Source organism: Aulonocara stuartgranti, assembly GCF_965226115.1.
Source record: "Aulonocara stuartgranti genome assembly, chromosome: 4".
Taxonomy (NCBI): Eukaryota; Metazoa; Chordata; class Actinopteri; order Cichliformes; family Cichlidae; genus Aulonocara; species Aulonocara stuartgranti.
The window spans coordinates 443,712-456,037 of NC_138942.1; the positions used below are offsets into that span (position 1 = coordinate 443,712).

Consider the following 12,326-nt stretch of genomic DNA (forward strand, 5'->3'; position numbering starts at 1 on the left):
AAAACTGAGTTTGCTAATATTACCATGGTAACAGGTAATGACTCAGATCGGTGAACTCTTCTTCACGTTTGTAACCAAAAACATTTCTCTTCACACTATAGGTTTATCGATGTGAAACTGTGGCTGACCTCTGACCTTTAACTGCTCTGTGAGTGAAGCTGGCATTAGATGACAGTAGAAACATTAGCGTAGCATTTGCCACGAGGCTGTTCAGCTGTCTTGAACAGATGTTGAGTCTGTTGCCGTCAATGACCTGATCAGATTGTTAGATTTTAGGTCAAAGGTCAGGATTCAGCTTCATCTGATCTTGAAGGTGACCATAGACGGATTTGAATCAAACTTATTCATTCTGCGATCACAACAGTATCCTGGTATCTGAGCTCCACTGATGATGGCGGTCTGTCACTCAGGGTGAACCTACGACTCTGGTTGCTGAACTGAGACCAGCAGAGTTTGTTTTTAAACTCTGTTTTAATGAATCTGCTTCCTGGATTAGGGCTCAGGTGAGTCACCACAGGTAACATGAACAGGTGTTAGATGGGAACATGATATCACGTTTCATGCTTTGCCTGAGGACATGCGTGCAGCAGAGGGAGATTTTAATTTCAGGCCAAAATGAAGCTAATCACGAGTGTGTGTTTAAATAGACATTAACGCATTTACATGAAAATACAGCTAGATCGTTTCCAGCATTTAAGGACCGTGGACTTACCGGTATGTGCGTTTTTGGTTATTGTTTTGCCACTGTCTTCATGGATTTAACTATATTTTCTATCTGGTAATGCTACTTCTGCAGGCGTGTCCGTTTCAAGTTTTGGAGAACCAAAGTGTGAACTGCACACAGTGGACTGGCAAGGCTATTACATGTTTTGCCGTGACACTGGTTTGTACAGGTGATGATTCTTGTGGTTTTGAGCTGATGTGGACTAATTGCAGCCAGTTTCATATTGAAAGACATCCCATAACATCCATCCATTCGCTTCTGCTTATCCTTTTCAGGGTTGCGGGGGTGCTGGAGCCTATTCCAGCTGTGATAGGGGGCGAGGCAATAAAAGGCTGCATGTAGCTGCTAACTGCGGCTCCAAGCTAAAATTTTAAACTGATTTTGCCGCGATTGTGCATATCTCATAATAGTCAACCTAAAAACCTCACTCTGGCCTACCATGAACTGTTTACATCATCTGTCCATCCAGACAAAGGGCATGGGGGGGTGGAGCCTATCCCAGCTGTACTCCTGTCTGTCACAGGTCTAACAGACAAGCAGGTGTTTGGACTGTGAGAGGAACCCAGAGAACATGCTCGAGCTGGGATACAAACTAGGAACCTCACAACAGTGCTAACCATTGCGCCTGATGTAGTATTCAGAATGGCGTTTTTCTGGTTTGGTTTCATCACTGGGTCTTGCTTAGGGGAGATCGGCAGACGGATTAGTGATCTGGATGCTGTACCTGTCCTTCATGGTGTAGAGTGAGCGGATACAATGCGCTTCCTCTGAAAGGGGGCTGGCCTCCCTTAGAGATCAGGTGAGGAGCTTAGCCTGCTCGAAAGGAGCCAGTTGGGGTGGTTTGGGCATCTGACAAGGATGCCTCCTGGGTGAGGTGTTCCAGGCATGTCCCACTGGGAGAAGTCCCCGGGGAAGACCCAGGACACGCTGGAGACACGATATCTTTCTAACCCTGGGAACGACAAGGTGACTGGGGAGAGGGAGGTCTGGACTTCTCTGTTTAGGCGACCCGTCCCCGGATAAGTGGAAGAAGCACATAAATCTGATAAAACTGCTTCCTTTTTATGTTGTTGACAGCGGTTATGAGGCTGGTGTCATGGCGTTTCTCTGCAGTGATGAAAAACTCGTCAGATTCAAGAGAAACTTTATTGGTACAAAGCACTTGAACAGCCAACAGGCAGAGAGACACAAATGTTTTGGCACCTGGTATCAAACGGCATTCTGGGTATTTTTTTTTTAATGATGGTGGTGGTGAGGGGTTGGTACAGCACGTCAGCAAAAACACAGAAGAGATATGATTGGTAGAAAGATGACATCAGAGAGATAGAGGCTCGATGATTGGACACATTTTATGAACAACGCTAATAACACTCTTCCTGTTTCCAGAGTCACATGACTTAATGTTTCACTTTTTCCCACCGTTCTCACACTTCCTGTTTCCTCCAGGAAGTGCTCAAGACAGATGTTAAAATAATGGCGAGTTCAAGCTTCAGATGCTTTTTCATCGACTCAGTGCTCAAAACGAAACTTCTGCACAGCACAGGCGGACTAAGGATGATCTGATATCCTCGTGTCGGTGTTGTTCCCACATCATCATAATAAATGTTGTTCCAGGTTCAACATTGCAAGTGACCAATCACATTGTTGTGACGTCATACTTTTGCAAGCCAAGCGATTTATTAATTTATGAAATTACAATGTTGCAAGGACAATCTGTATAATGCTTACAGTTCATTAAAAACAGTATCCTGAAATGCAAAGAATTCAAATTGCTGTATTGTCGGACAAAGGCGGTTTCTCACAAGTAGATTATATTTTTAAGGTGTTTTTTTCCGAAGTCGCAAAAGTATGACGTCACAACAATGTGATTGGTCACTTGCAATGTTGAACCTGGAACAACATTTATTATGATGATGTGGGAACAACACCGACACGAGGATATCGTGCGGCGGACTAACACGTTCACGGCCGTGCGTCTGTCGCCAAATTCAAAACGAGCTCAAATTTTCTTCAAAGGTCAGATTAAAGAGCGGGCTCCGGGTATGGGGGGGGGCGCTGTGGGCATTTACGCATCACAGGTTTGTGGAGTGTGTGTGTGTTTAATCGCATTTAACGCCGTTGGGTCTTTGATCAGGTTTTTAAACGCTGAGCTGATCAGCTTACCACAGGAACTCTTAAGGTTAAACATTTATCTGCTGAAAGTCATATTTATTCATTCATTTGTCACTGCTCAGCTTAAAGTTGATTCGCAGTGGAGATAACAAATATAAGTGAGGCTGATCATGTGAGGCTGATCATGTGACCCTGGGTGAACTCTGGGTGATTTCTGATTCATAAAATCTCTCCAATCCTCGGTAGCTTTGTGTAACATGTATGATGATTTTTTTTTCTTCCATTAGGCCGTTTCCTTGGTGACAGCAGGGGGGCAGGGTCTGTAGGCACAGGGTTTGTCCAATCACAGGCCTTGTTTGGCGAGAGAGGCGGACACCTTACGGAAAGAGGAAGTGGTGTGTTAGCATATGTTATGTTTTTACTTTGTGATTTTTTTTTTTTTTTTTTTTTTTTTCTTCCCCGGACTTCTTACCTCATCGGCCAGGGTGTCGAGGGGTGGAGTTTCAGTTGCATTAAGACTTCCATGGGAGGAAGTGTTGCTAAGATGACAAGGGGAGGAGTCAGCCTGGATGATGATTTCAGCACCGTGGTCGGTTCGAGCTTTGGCGCTCTCTCTGAAGCTCAGCTTCTGAGTCTCGATCTGCAAACACACACGCAGGTGTCACATGACTGGGAATCAGGTCACATGACAAAAATGTGCTGCTCCTGAGCTGGGTGTGTAAAGCGCCAAATAAAAGGACAAAAGAAATTATGCTTCCACTGTAAGCGGACAGAGTTTACAGCAAAGGACAAATTAGGTCACGTGACACCGGTGACCTGCGTGAGCAGGGCCGAAGACGTCTCCATTTACGGAGGAGACAGCAGGTCTTCTGCGTGCAGGACGTTGTTTGAAGTTTCTATGACAGAGGTGTAACAGAGGAGTCGGGAGTGCTGACTCTGCTCCTCCGACCCCCATGAGGAGGTGGATGTTAGTGCGTACCTTCTTCTTCCCTCCTCCCGGCACATGAGTGACGTTCTCCAGAGAGCCGACTTTGGACTGAACGGTCTTAAACTCCACCTTCTCTGACTTGATCTCCACCTTCCCTCCACCTGAGGAGTAGAGCGAAGAGATCAGCCGGTACTACTCGTCTGTGCTACTTTTTATTGATCAGCTCTCCACTTAATCTCGAGATATGTGATTGTGGTGTGGAACGTTACCTGGTTTGTGGTGGATGTTGTCTTTGGAGCCGCACTTTGACGTCACATTACTGAGATCCAGCTTCTTGTTGATGATCTGAACCTACAGACAGACAGGTGAGTGTCAGGTTCTACCTGAGAGTCAGCTCTGCACAGCAGGTGGACGGATGTACGTTACCTTGCCCCCTCCAGGTGAGTGTTTCAGGTTCTCCGTGGACCCAACCTTTGACTTCACATTGCTGAGGTCGGGCATTGGATGAGAGGGGAGGGGGGGCGTCCGTCCACGAGCACAGCCAGGAGACCTGGGGGGGGTTCGGACCACCGCCACCTGCAGAATGGCAGAACCATTTTAACCACCGGTACCAGTTACAGACACTGTCAGAACCAGTCCTTCTGTTATTGGCTCTTAAAATCCTGCTCCTCACATACAAGGTCTTAAATAATCAGGCCCCATCTTATCTTAATGACCTTGTGGTACCATATCATCCTGGCCCCGCCCCTCCCTGAGCCTGGTTCTGCCGGAGGTTTCTTCCTGTTCAAAGGGAGTTTTTCCTTCCCACTGTCGCCAAAGTGCTGCTCATAGGGGGTCATATGATTGTTGGGTTTTTCTCTGTATGTATTATTGTATTGAATTCTATTCTATTCTAAAGTTTGCAGATGACACTGCAGTGATAGGATGCATCGCGCACAGGCAGTCCAAACAGTCGTTACATTAATTGTGAGGTGATGCGCTCATCAGTGAAAATGAAGACCTGCAGTTTTACTTAATGCTGTGTAAATCACACAGAACTACACACATTATGTACGGACAGTGTTGGGAAGGTTACTTTTAAAATGTATTCCACTACAGATTACAGAATACATGCCCCAAAATGTATTTTGTAACGTATTCCGTTACGTTACTCAATGAGAGTAACGTATTCTGAATACTTCGGATTACTTAATATATTATCATGCTTTTACAACTACATGAATGTGATTTATTACTATTACTGAAGTTCCGCGGGTCTGAACCGTAGTAAAGGGACCTCTGGCTAATACGTCAGGTTCCCTGTTGGGCTCGTAGCTGAAAACTAGCTTTACTTTGTTGTCTGGGTCAACTTTGCTTGCAAGAGACAGAGAGAGGCGTTGAAAGGCTGCTCCAACAGAACTTATTGTTTCGGATGAAAACACGAACACAGCGTACAGTCGAGTCGTAATAGCTTACTTACAACTGGGCTTGTCAGGCACTCTTCTTGGCTGCAGTGGTTATTATTATATTTACATGCTTCCAGCTCCCGTTTCTGCTTGACGATAACTCCTGCTTTTCGACTCTCCTTTTTCTCCCTCCTCGCGCTCACAGACACATAACTTGTATGGCAGTCCATTCTCCCTGCAGCACGGACTACACTGCCCATGAGGCTACATTCTTTAGGGCTATGTCTGTAACACTCTACCTTTTAGCTTAGCACAACAACAACAACAAAAAAAGGCGCTCTCTCACCCAGGAAACACAGTCACAAAGAGAGCGCGTCACCCTGTAACCATGGCAACCGTAACGCTGCCGCCTGGAACAACAGAACGTAGCTGTCCAACAAAACCCAAACAGTCCCGACCCGCCACAATATGAAACAGGAAAGTACCGCCGTGTAATCAATTTATTTCAACAAAGTAACTGTACTCTAAATACCACCTTTTTAAACGGTAACTGTAACGGAATACAGTTACTCATATTTTGTATTTTAAATACGTAACGGCGGTACATGTACACCCCAACACTGTGTACGGATCATTTCAGTAACATGCGTGCTCTGGAACAACATAGTGACTGCAGACAGAACGACCCTGCTGAACCAGTAACCCTCTGTCAGAGTATCTATACACTGCTGTACTGCTGGTTTGACTGCAGTAAAGCGTATGAATACTTCAGCACCTATCTCAGGTGTTCTCACCTTCTTCACCTCTCTGTTAGGCGTGGACGATCGGCTGGCGGGAGAACGACTTCCTGGACTGCTGACGCCGTCCACGGACTCTGACAGACAGACAGACACGGGTTAGTGGCTCTGATGGGTTAAACTGGTGTGACTGGTTATACTGGGTCAGTGTACCTGTGCTCTTGGCTGAGATCATCTTGGCTGCTCTGGTGCCTCCTGCTGTCCTGGAGGCCTGAAACACAATGTCGGTTACCATGGTGAAAAGGAGCGAGGTCTGAAAGCTGTGAATTTGGGAAAAATCTTCCAGTTCGTGAACATTTCCCATCATCGTGTTGGCCTCGTGCATGGCGCCAGCCTCTGGGAACAGCTGATTATTGATTCCGATCAGTAAGTGTACAGATTTACCTTCATTGATTCTTCAGAAGTTGCCTTCACAGCGGCTTTTTCTGTGGGAGGATTAAAAAAATATCTTAATGTGGACTAATAATCAAAGAACAGCCAGAGTTCGTCGATCGCTGACTCTCTGACTTTGGTAAAAGTTGCTGCTTGTCAGGTTTTTTTCATGTTCATCTTATGTGGAGCAAGAGTCGCTTTCTTCTCCGGCTCCAGTTAACAGCCATCCAATCAGAGTGGAGGGGTGGAGCAAAATAAGTTGGGAGTAGGGTTAGGATTAAAGCTCAGTCAAGTGATCAGTTTCTCGTAACACCTTTAGTTATCGATCAAATGTCAGTAATTATTGTTACCAACCTTCCATCTTCTGCGTTTCATAGGCGGGGCCATCTGTGAGGGGGGCGGAGTCTCCATCCATCTTCACTCCTACAGAGGAGGGGAGGACACAGAGAGGAGAGGTGATGAAGAGGAGTCAGTGAGCATGCTCAGGCACGGTGAATCACCATGATGATGATGATAATGCAGAAATACAATCATAAAAGTCTGAATGTGTCAGCGCAGCTACACCCGAGCCCGCTCTTCCTCCTCCTCCGTGTTAGCTCCGGGCCTAACAGCAGCCTGCGGACTGATCCGGTCACCGCAAACCCGCCGCAGCTGCTCCGAGAATCTCCGAGGAGGAGGATGAAGAGGGTGAAGAGAAGGAGGACGGGCGTTGTCCGGCTCTTACCTCCTGCTGCTGCTGCTGCTGCTGTCGGTCCGTCTGCTGCTCCACCCTGCGCCGCTCTAACAGGGAGGGAGGGGGGCGCAGGCTGCTGCATGCCGGGAGGAAGCTGCCGTTACCATGGCAATCCGTTGCATCCAGACGGAGGAGAGAAAGTGTCGCGTTCTCGTCTCAGGTCGCACGCGATGACGGCGATGAAGTTCCGGCTCTCTTTATAGACATTAAACCAGCTTAAATAACGCGATTCTGCTCCACAGAGTGAAATTCTCACAGGTGTGAGAGGGGTCACAGTAATCTGAACCGGAACTGCAGCTGCACACAGGTGAGAATAAAACAACATCACCTGATATGTGATTGCCTGGGACACAGAGACACACAGGCTGTGTCCCAATTAAGAGTCTGCACGCTTGAAGTACGCATTTTAAGTGCGGTTACGTCACCGCCACGCGACGACGGCTGTCCCAATTCTAAGTGTGATTCAAATGCATACTCCAAATGCGCCGTCGATTTCCCCAAATATCAAGCGTGGTCCGGTGCACGCTTCGTGGTCCCATATATCCCGCAATTCATAGCGCGGCGGTGGATGTGGATAATTTTGCCGCAAAATACGGCAAAAGCGAGCGGCCGAAGAGGTTTTTTTTCCCAAACTTTATTGAAATGATAAAGCGAACAGTCAGTCATTCCAGTTCAGTTTGTACAGTAGACATACAAGGCAAATAAGAGTAACAATATACAGTACAATGAAATAAGAAGGATAAATAAATAAAGGATAAAAAAGAAAAAGGGGGGAATGTGACAGACTTCATAACAACTTTGTACTTGAAAGTTGTGACAGCTCATTCGTTAAACATTTCTGAATGAATTTCAATCAATGATAAACCTTTTTTATTGGATGTGTGTGTGTATATATGTATATGTATGTGTGTATGTGTGTGTGTATATGTATGTGTGTATGTGTGTGTGTATATATGTATATGTATGTGTGTGTGTATATATGTATATATGTATGTGTGTGTGTGTGTGTGTGTGTGTGTATATATATGTGTGTATATATGTGTGTGTATGTATATGTATATATGTGTGTACATACGTACGTACATACATACATACATACACATGTCACACAGTGGAAATTTGTATTTATCTTGTATATTGTTTTTATTCAGATTTTTAGTGTTTATTTATGAGTGTTGTTTTATTTGCATGGTTTTATTCTGTTTCTATTGCATGGTTTTTAGTGTTTTATGTGACATGGTTTTTATCCACTGTGGACTGGCTGCACATGGGACAAATTAGCTGATAGGGACCACCTGCTGAGGCAGGGGTGTGTCCAGAGGTGGCCTATCAGCTGTGTAAAGACCTTTTAAAAACAGGCTAGCTGAGCACTGAAGAGAGAGGCCCCAGACTGGAAGGTTAATGCAAGATGGCCAGTGTGATGCGGCGACCAAGTCCTGACCTCATGGAACGGCAACAGTAAGAGACAACGCGTGTGATTGGCAGCAGGGCAGAGGTTTACCTCTGCCTGCATTTGTGAGTAGGGTCTCTACTGTTGTTTACTGGGTGCAGCTGGATTGGGAGAGGGTCACCATGGCCATGAGCCAGGGCCGCTTCTGGGACCATTGTTCTGGCCCCTATTTGTTATGTTACAGGACACCGACACAAGGGGAGCTGTGGCGGTGGTCGCATCATGGATTCGGGTGCAGAACGCAAGCCGGACTGGGAAGTGATGGGCCAGCGGAAGGACAAGAAGATGGGTGGCTCTTTCTTGTCTGCCGAAGACGGGGCTGGCGTGGACTCTGCTCTAAAGGAGGAATTCCTGGCCTGCTGATGGACCCATAATGAACATGTGGCCTAATTATAGCAGGGGGGGGTTTAGTGAATGTAGAAAATGGTAGTTTTACGGGTTTTAGAATTGTTTTTAGTAGAGAGCAAACATTTTATTACGTACATTTTAAGGGTGTTTTTATTTGTGCTCCCTGGCCCAGTAATAAACTGTTTCTGATCAGACCTGCTTCCTCGCTGTGCCCGTGGTATCTGACTCGCTTGCTCCCCCTTGTATTTTAAAGAATCTTTCTTTTTAGCGTGACATTCTGGCGCCACCGCTTTAGTGTCCGCCGCGCGTCTCTCACACACACACACACACACACACACACACACACACACACACACACACACACTGGGTGAATGTGCAGTAGTAGCAGCAAGCAGGTGAATTCTGTACATTAATATGAACAGACATCTGACTATTTTACAGGATGGACAATATAAACATATTTAACCCTTGTGTGGTGTTCGTATTTTTGTTACTCAGCCAGTGTTCATGGGTCTGGTGGACCCGCTAGAGTTTTGGCTTTCCAAATTAACACTATCAAACAATTTTATGTTAAATTACTCAACAGATGTTTACTTCATCCCAATTACAAGACATATGAACAGCAAACATGGTTAATTTTTTCCCTTTACCTTTGTTAGATCACATTTATGAATTAATGTGCTTCTCGTTTTTCTTTTATATAAAATGTTATAAATAAATCAGTTATAATCAAGTGGAGTGAGTGGAAAGACACAACACATTTACATGTGAAAAAATAATTAATTGTTTAATTTTTCTTTTGAAAAAAACTGAACACGGGTCTCACAGACCCGAACACCATACAAGGGTTAAAATGAAAGGAATTGAAATGTACATTGTGCCTTGGTTTAGTGTCTGGAAGAGAGTCCTGTCTCAGTCAATTATAGATGATGTTTTTGATTTGATTTGATTTTTATTGATTAGCATTAAAATATCTCAGTGAAAACAGAACAAAGATCTACCACAAAGCAAGAAAGCATGAGACAAGGCTAATCAAAAGGTATTGGCTGAAGCATTTGCTTATTACGCCAACCCTTTAATAAAAGATATTTTTGCATGCAGCTCCTGTACACAGGGCTCGAAGCAAATAATAAAACAAAGCAAAACAAACAAACAAGAAAAAAAAACTTTCCACCTTAGATAAGTAACTACATCAAAGCAAAAGAATCAAGAGGTTTTTTGTTTTGTTTTTTGCTCTTTTCATTCTTGATTTATATATTTTTCTAATACTCTATTTTTAAACATATTTTTAAACAAGGAAAATGAACCACACCTTTTTAAATCACTGTCATAACTATTCCACAGGTTAAATCCTCTAACAGAAACACATCTCTGCTTTATATTTGTCCTCATCTTGTGTTACAGGAAAAATGATTCTATGTTTCTTTACCTTCTTTTAAATGTACAAAGATGCCTTTTGTCTGCCCTTTGCCTATGGTTAGATTAGTTTAGAATTATCTTTTTAGACTTTCCCAGCAGACTTTCTGGGACATATTGTTTTAGATTGTTTTATCTTCCCTAGCTCTCTGCTGACGAGACTAGCACCATATATGGAGTTTTTTATTTTATCTGTTTATTATTTGTTATCCTGTTCTCACTGTCTCTGTGCTCTGTGCCTATAAAAATTACCAAGCCACTGTGCATGGGGTGAGTTGTCCTTAGCAGCTCACCCGTGTACACGTTAAATAAAGAAAGTAACTTTGTCTCATTGTGTCTTTATTTCTCCTGGGTCTTTTACAGAGTTTTCCCCCAACATTTCTTGGTCCTTCGGAGCCGGAGCGCCTCCATCGTGTCCCATCTCCGTGACCAGTCCACGTTGTTCGTCTGTCGACAGCTCACACACCAGGTGTGTGATAAAAGTCCAAGAGCGTTTAAATTCGGGTCTTGGCCAACGTCTTAGAAAGCGACCCACGGTGGTGGGACCCGATCGAGGTGGACCAGACCCGGCGACACTGACCAGGTAGATACAGACACACAGACACAATCTTGCGTAAAAGCGCATTTTGAATTCAGGGAATTTAAAATAGCGGAAGTAGCTCGTCGACTGGTAGCTCTGGGAGCTCGTCGACTGGTAGCTTTGGAGCTCTGGGTAGCTCCCCCAGCTGGGTCTAGACTGGGTCTAGGGAGTAAGTAGCTCTGGGAGCTCCCCTTATCTTAAGGGTTCCGGTCGCGCGCGCGTCGAAGCTGTGAATGTGAATGTGTGTATTGTTTTAATTAATGGAGCAAGCTGAATTTTCACGGTCCAATAAGAGACTGAGCTGCTCCTACTGTGTTTTTCTTTTACTGCTGTTCACTGACGTGCTGGTGAGTTGAGAGAACGGTCGAGTTCCGTCTCGTAAAGTTCACACCGCTTTTGGAAATAGTCCGAAAGTAGAAGGGCGTGTGAGCAACCACTCTCGTCTCTAATACCAGCGAAGGTGATAGCAGCTGTATTGTGTATATATTACTTAAACAAAAATAAGTAAATACATAAATAAGATGGGTAATCAAGCAAGTGAAATTAAAACTCATTCCTGCTGACGAGCAGTGGTGAGAAAAGAAAAGTCCAGACGCCGGACAAAAACAGTGTCTGTAAACTGAGAGATTTAAGAAAACAAAATATAAACAGTCAGAAGAACAGAACTCAACTGCCAGTTTAGTAAAACCAGAAGACGAGACACTGTGCAGTCCCCACAATCCTTTTAGTAAACCATCACTCACTCCTGCAGCCGCATGTGCAGCAACACCCATATCAGGAAGAACATAATAATCCCTTATTAAGTGAAAATAGAGATCAAAGTAGTTTGAGGCAGTTTAAAAGGGTTGAAAACAGACCCCACTGAGTTGATATAAATATAAAAAGTACGAAATAAAGATGAACAAAGGGAAAATTACAGTAGAAATTATCTTTAGAGTATTTGAAATTAATAATAGCAAGGATAACAACCTGTAAAGTGATATTATCAATGAAACACAGTTGGCATGATGACCATGCCCACAATGTATAAAATGAATATAAAGCAAATAATTCACACGAAAATATTTTAATAACATAAATAAAGTATATTAAGGCTGTGTCACTGTTCAGCCAAGGACAGTGTGTGAAAAGGTAACTGTCTCCACCCTGGGAAAAGGATGATTCTGCAGGTCATCTGAAGCCCTTGATGGATACAAAATAAAATATAAATAATATATTATAATAGACCTGCCTGGTCCGCCATGCAACAGAGAGAACAAATGTGACCGCAGATTGGATGAATTCAAAATTATCTGTTTGCTGAATAAGATGATCCTAACTATCAAATTGGCTCAGTAGTAGTATAGTGGTACACACTGATAAAATATTATAATATGCTATTGCTGTCATATAAGACAAAGAGGATAATATTAACAATGACATAATATTAATATGAAGAGGCACCTTAATCGGTTATGATGTGAGGTGGATAATTGTTAAGC

At 44.0% G+C, this 12,326-nt stretch overlaps 1 protein-coding gene across 2 annotated transcripts; it reads right to left on the bottom strand.

Moving 5' to 3' along the window:
* Window positions 1-1,851: 1,851 nt before the first annotated feature.
* On the bottom strand, window positions 1,852-7,362 carry maptb (microtubule-associated protein tau b). 2 transcript variants are annotated; one of them, XM_082530945.1, is made up of 10 exons: window positions 7,043-7,362; window positions 6,673-6,738; window positions 6,331-6,371; window positions 6,100-6,157; window positions 5,944-6,023; window positions 4,191-4,340; window positions 4,034-4,115; window positions 3,816-3,925; window positions 3,309-3,476; window positions 1,852-3,212 (listed from the first exon to the last, which is right to left on the bottom strand). In XM_082530945.1, the coding sequence occupies exons 1-10, from the start codon at window positions 7,131-7,133 to the stop codon at window positions 3,180-3,182; spliced, it is 879 nt and encodes a 292-aa protein (XP_082387071.1). In that variant the 5' UTR covers window positions 7,134-7,362; the 3' UTR covers window positions 1,852-3,179. The 2 variants fall into 2 exon arrangements, with proteins under 2 accessions (XP_082387071.1, XP_082387070.1); XM_082530944.1 differs by having other exon boundaries at window positions 6,673-6,741; window positions 7,043-7,357.
* Window positions 7,363-12,326: the final 4,964 nt, after the last annotated feature.

Bases quoted from the DNA above. Each gene is read 5' to 3' on its own strand.
- maptb (XM_082530944.1), bottom strand. From the start codon at position 7,133: ATGCAGCAGCCTGCGCCCCCCTCCCTCCCTGTTAGAGCGGCGCAGGGT. The intron at 6,742-7,042 runs GTAAGAGCCGGA...CCTCCTCTGTAG, and splicing joins AGCAGCAGCAGCAGCAGGAG to GAGTGAAGATGGATGGAGAC. The intron at 3,213-3,308 runs GTAAGAAGTCCG...TCTTTCCGTAAG, and splicing joins TCGACACCCTGGCCGATGAG to GTGTCCGCCTCTCTCGCCAA.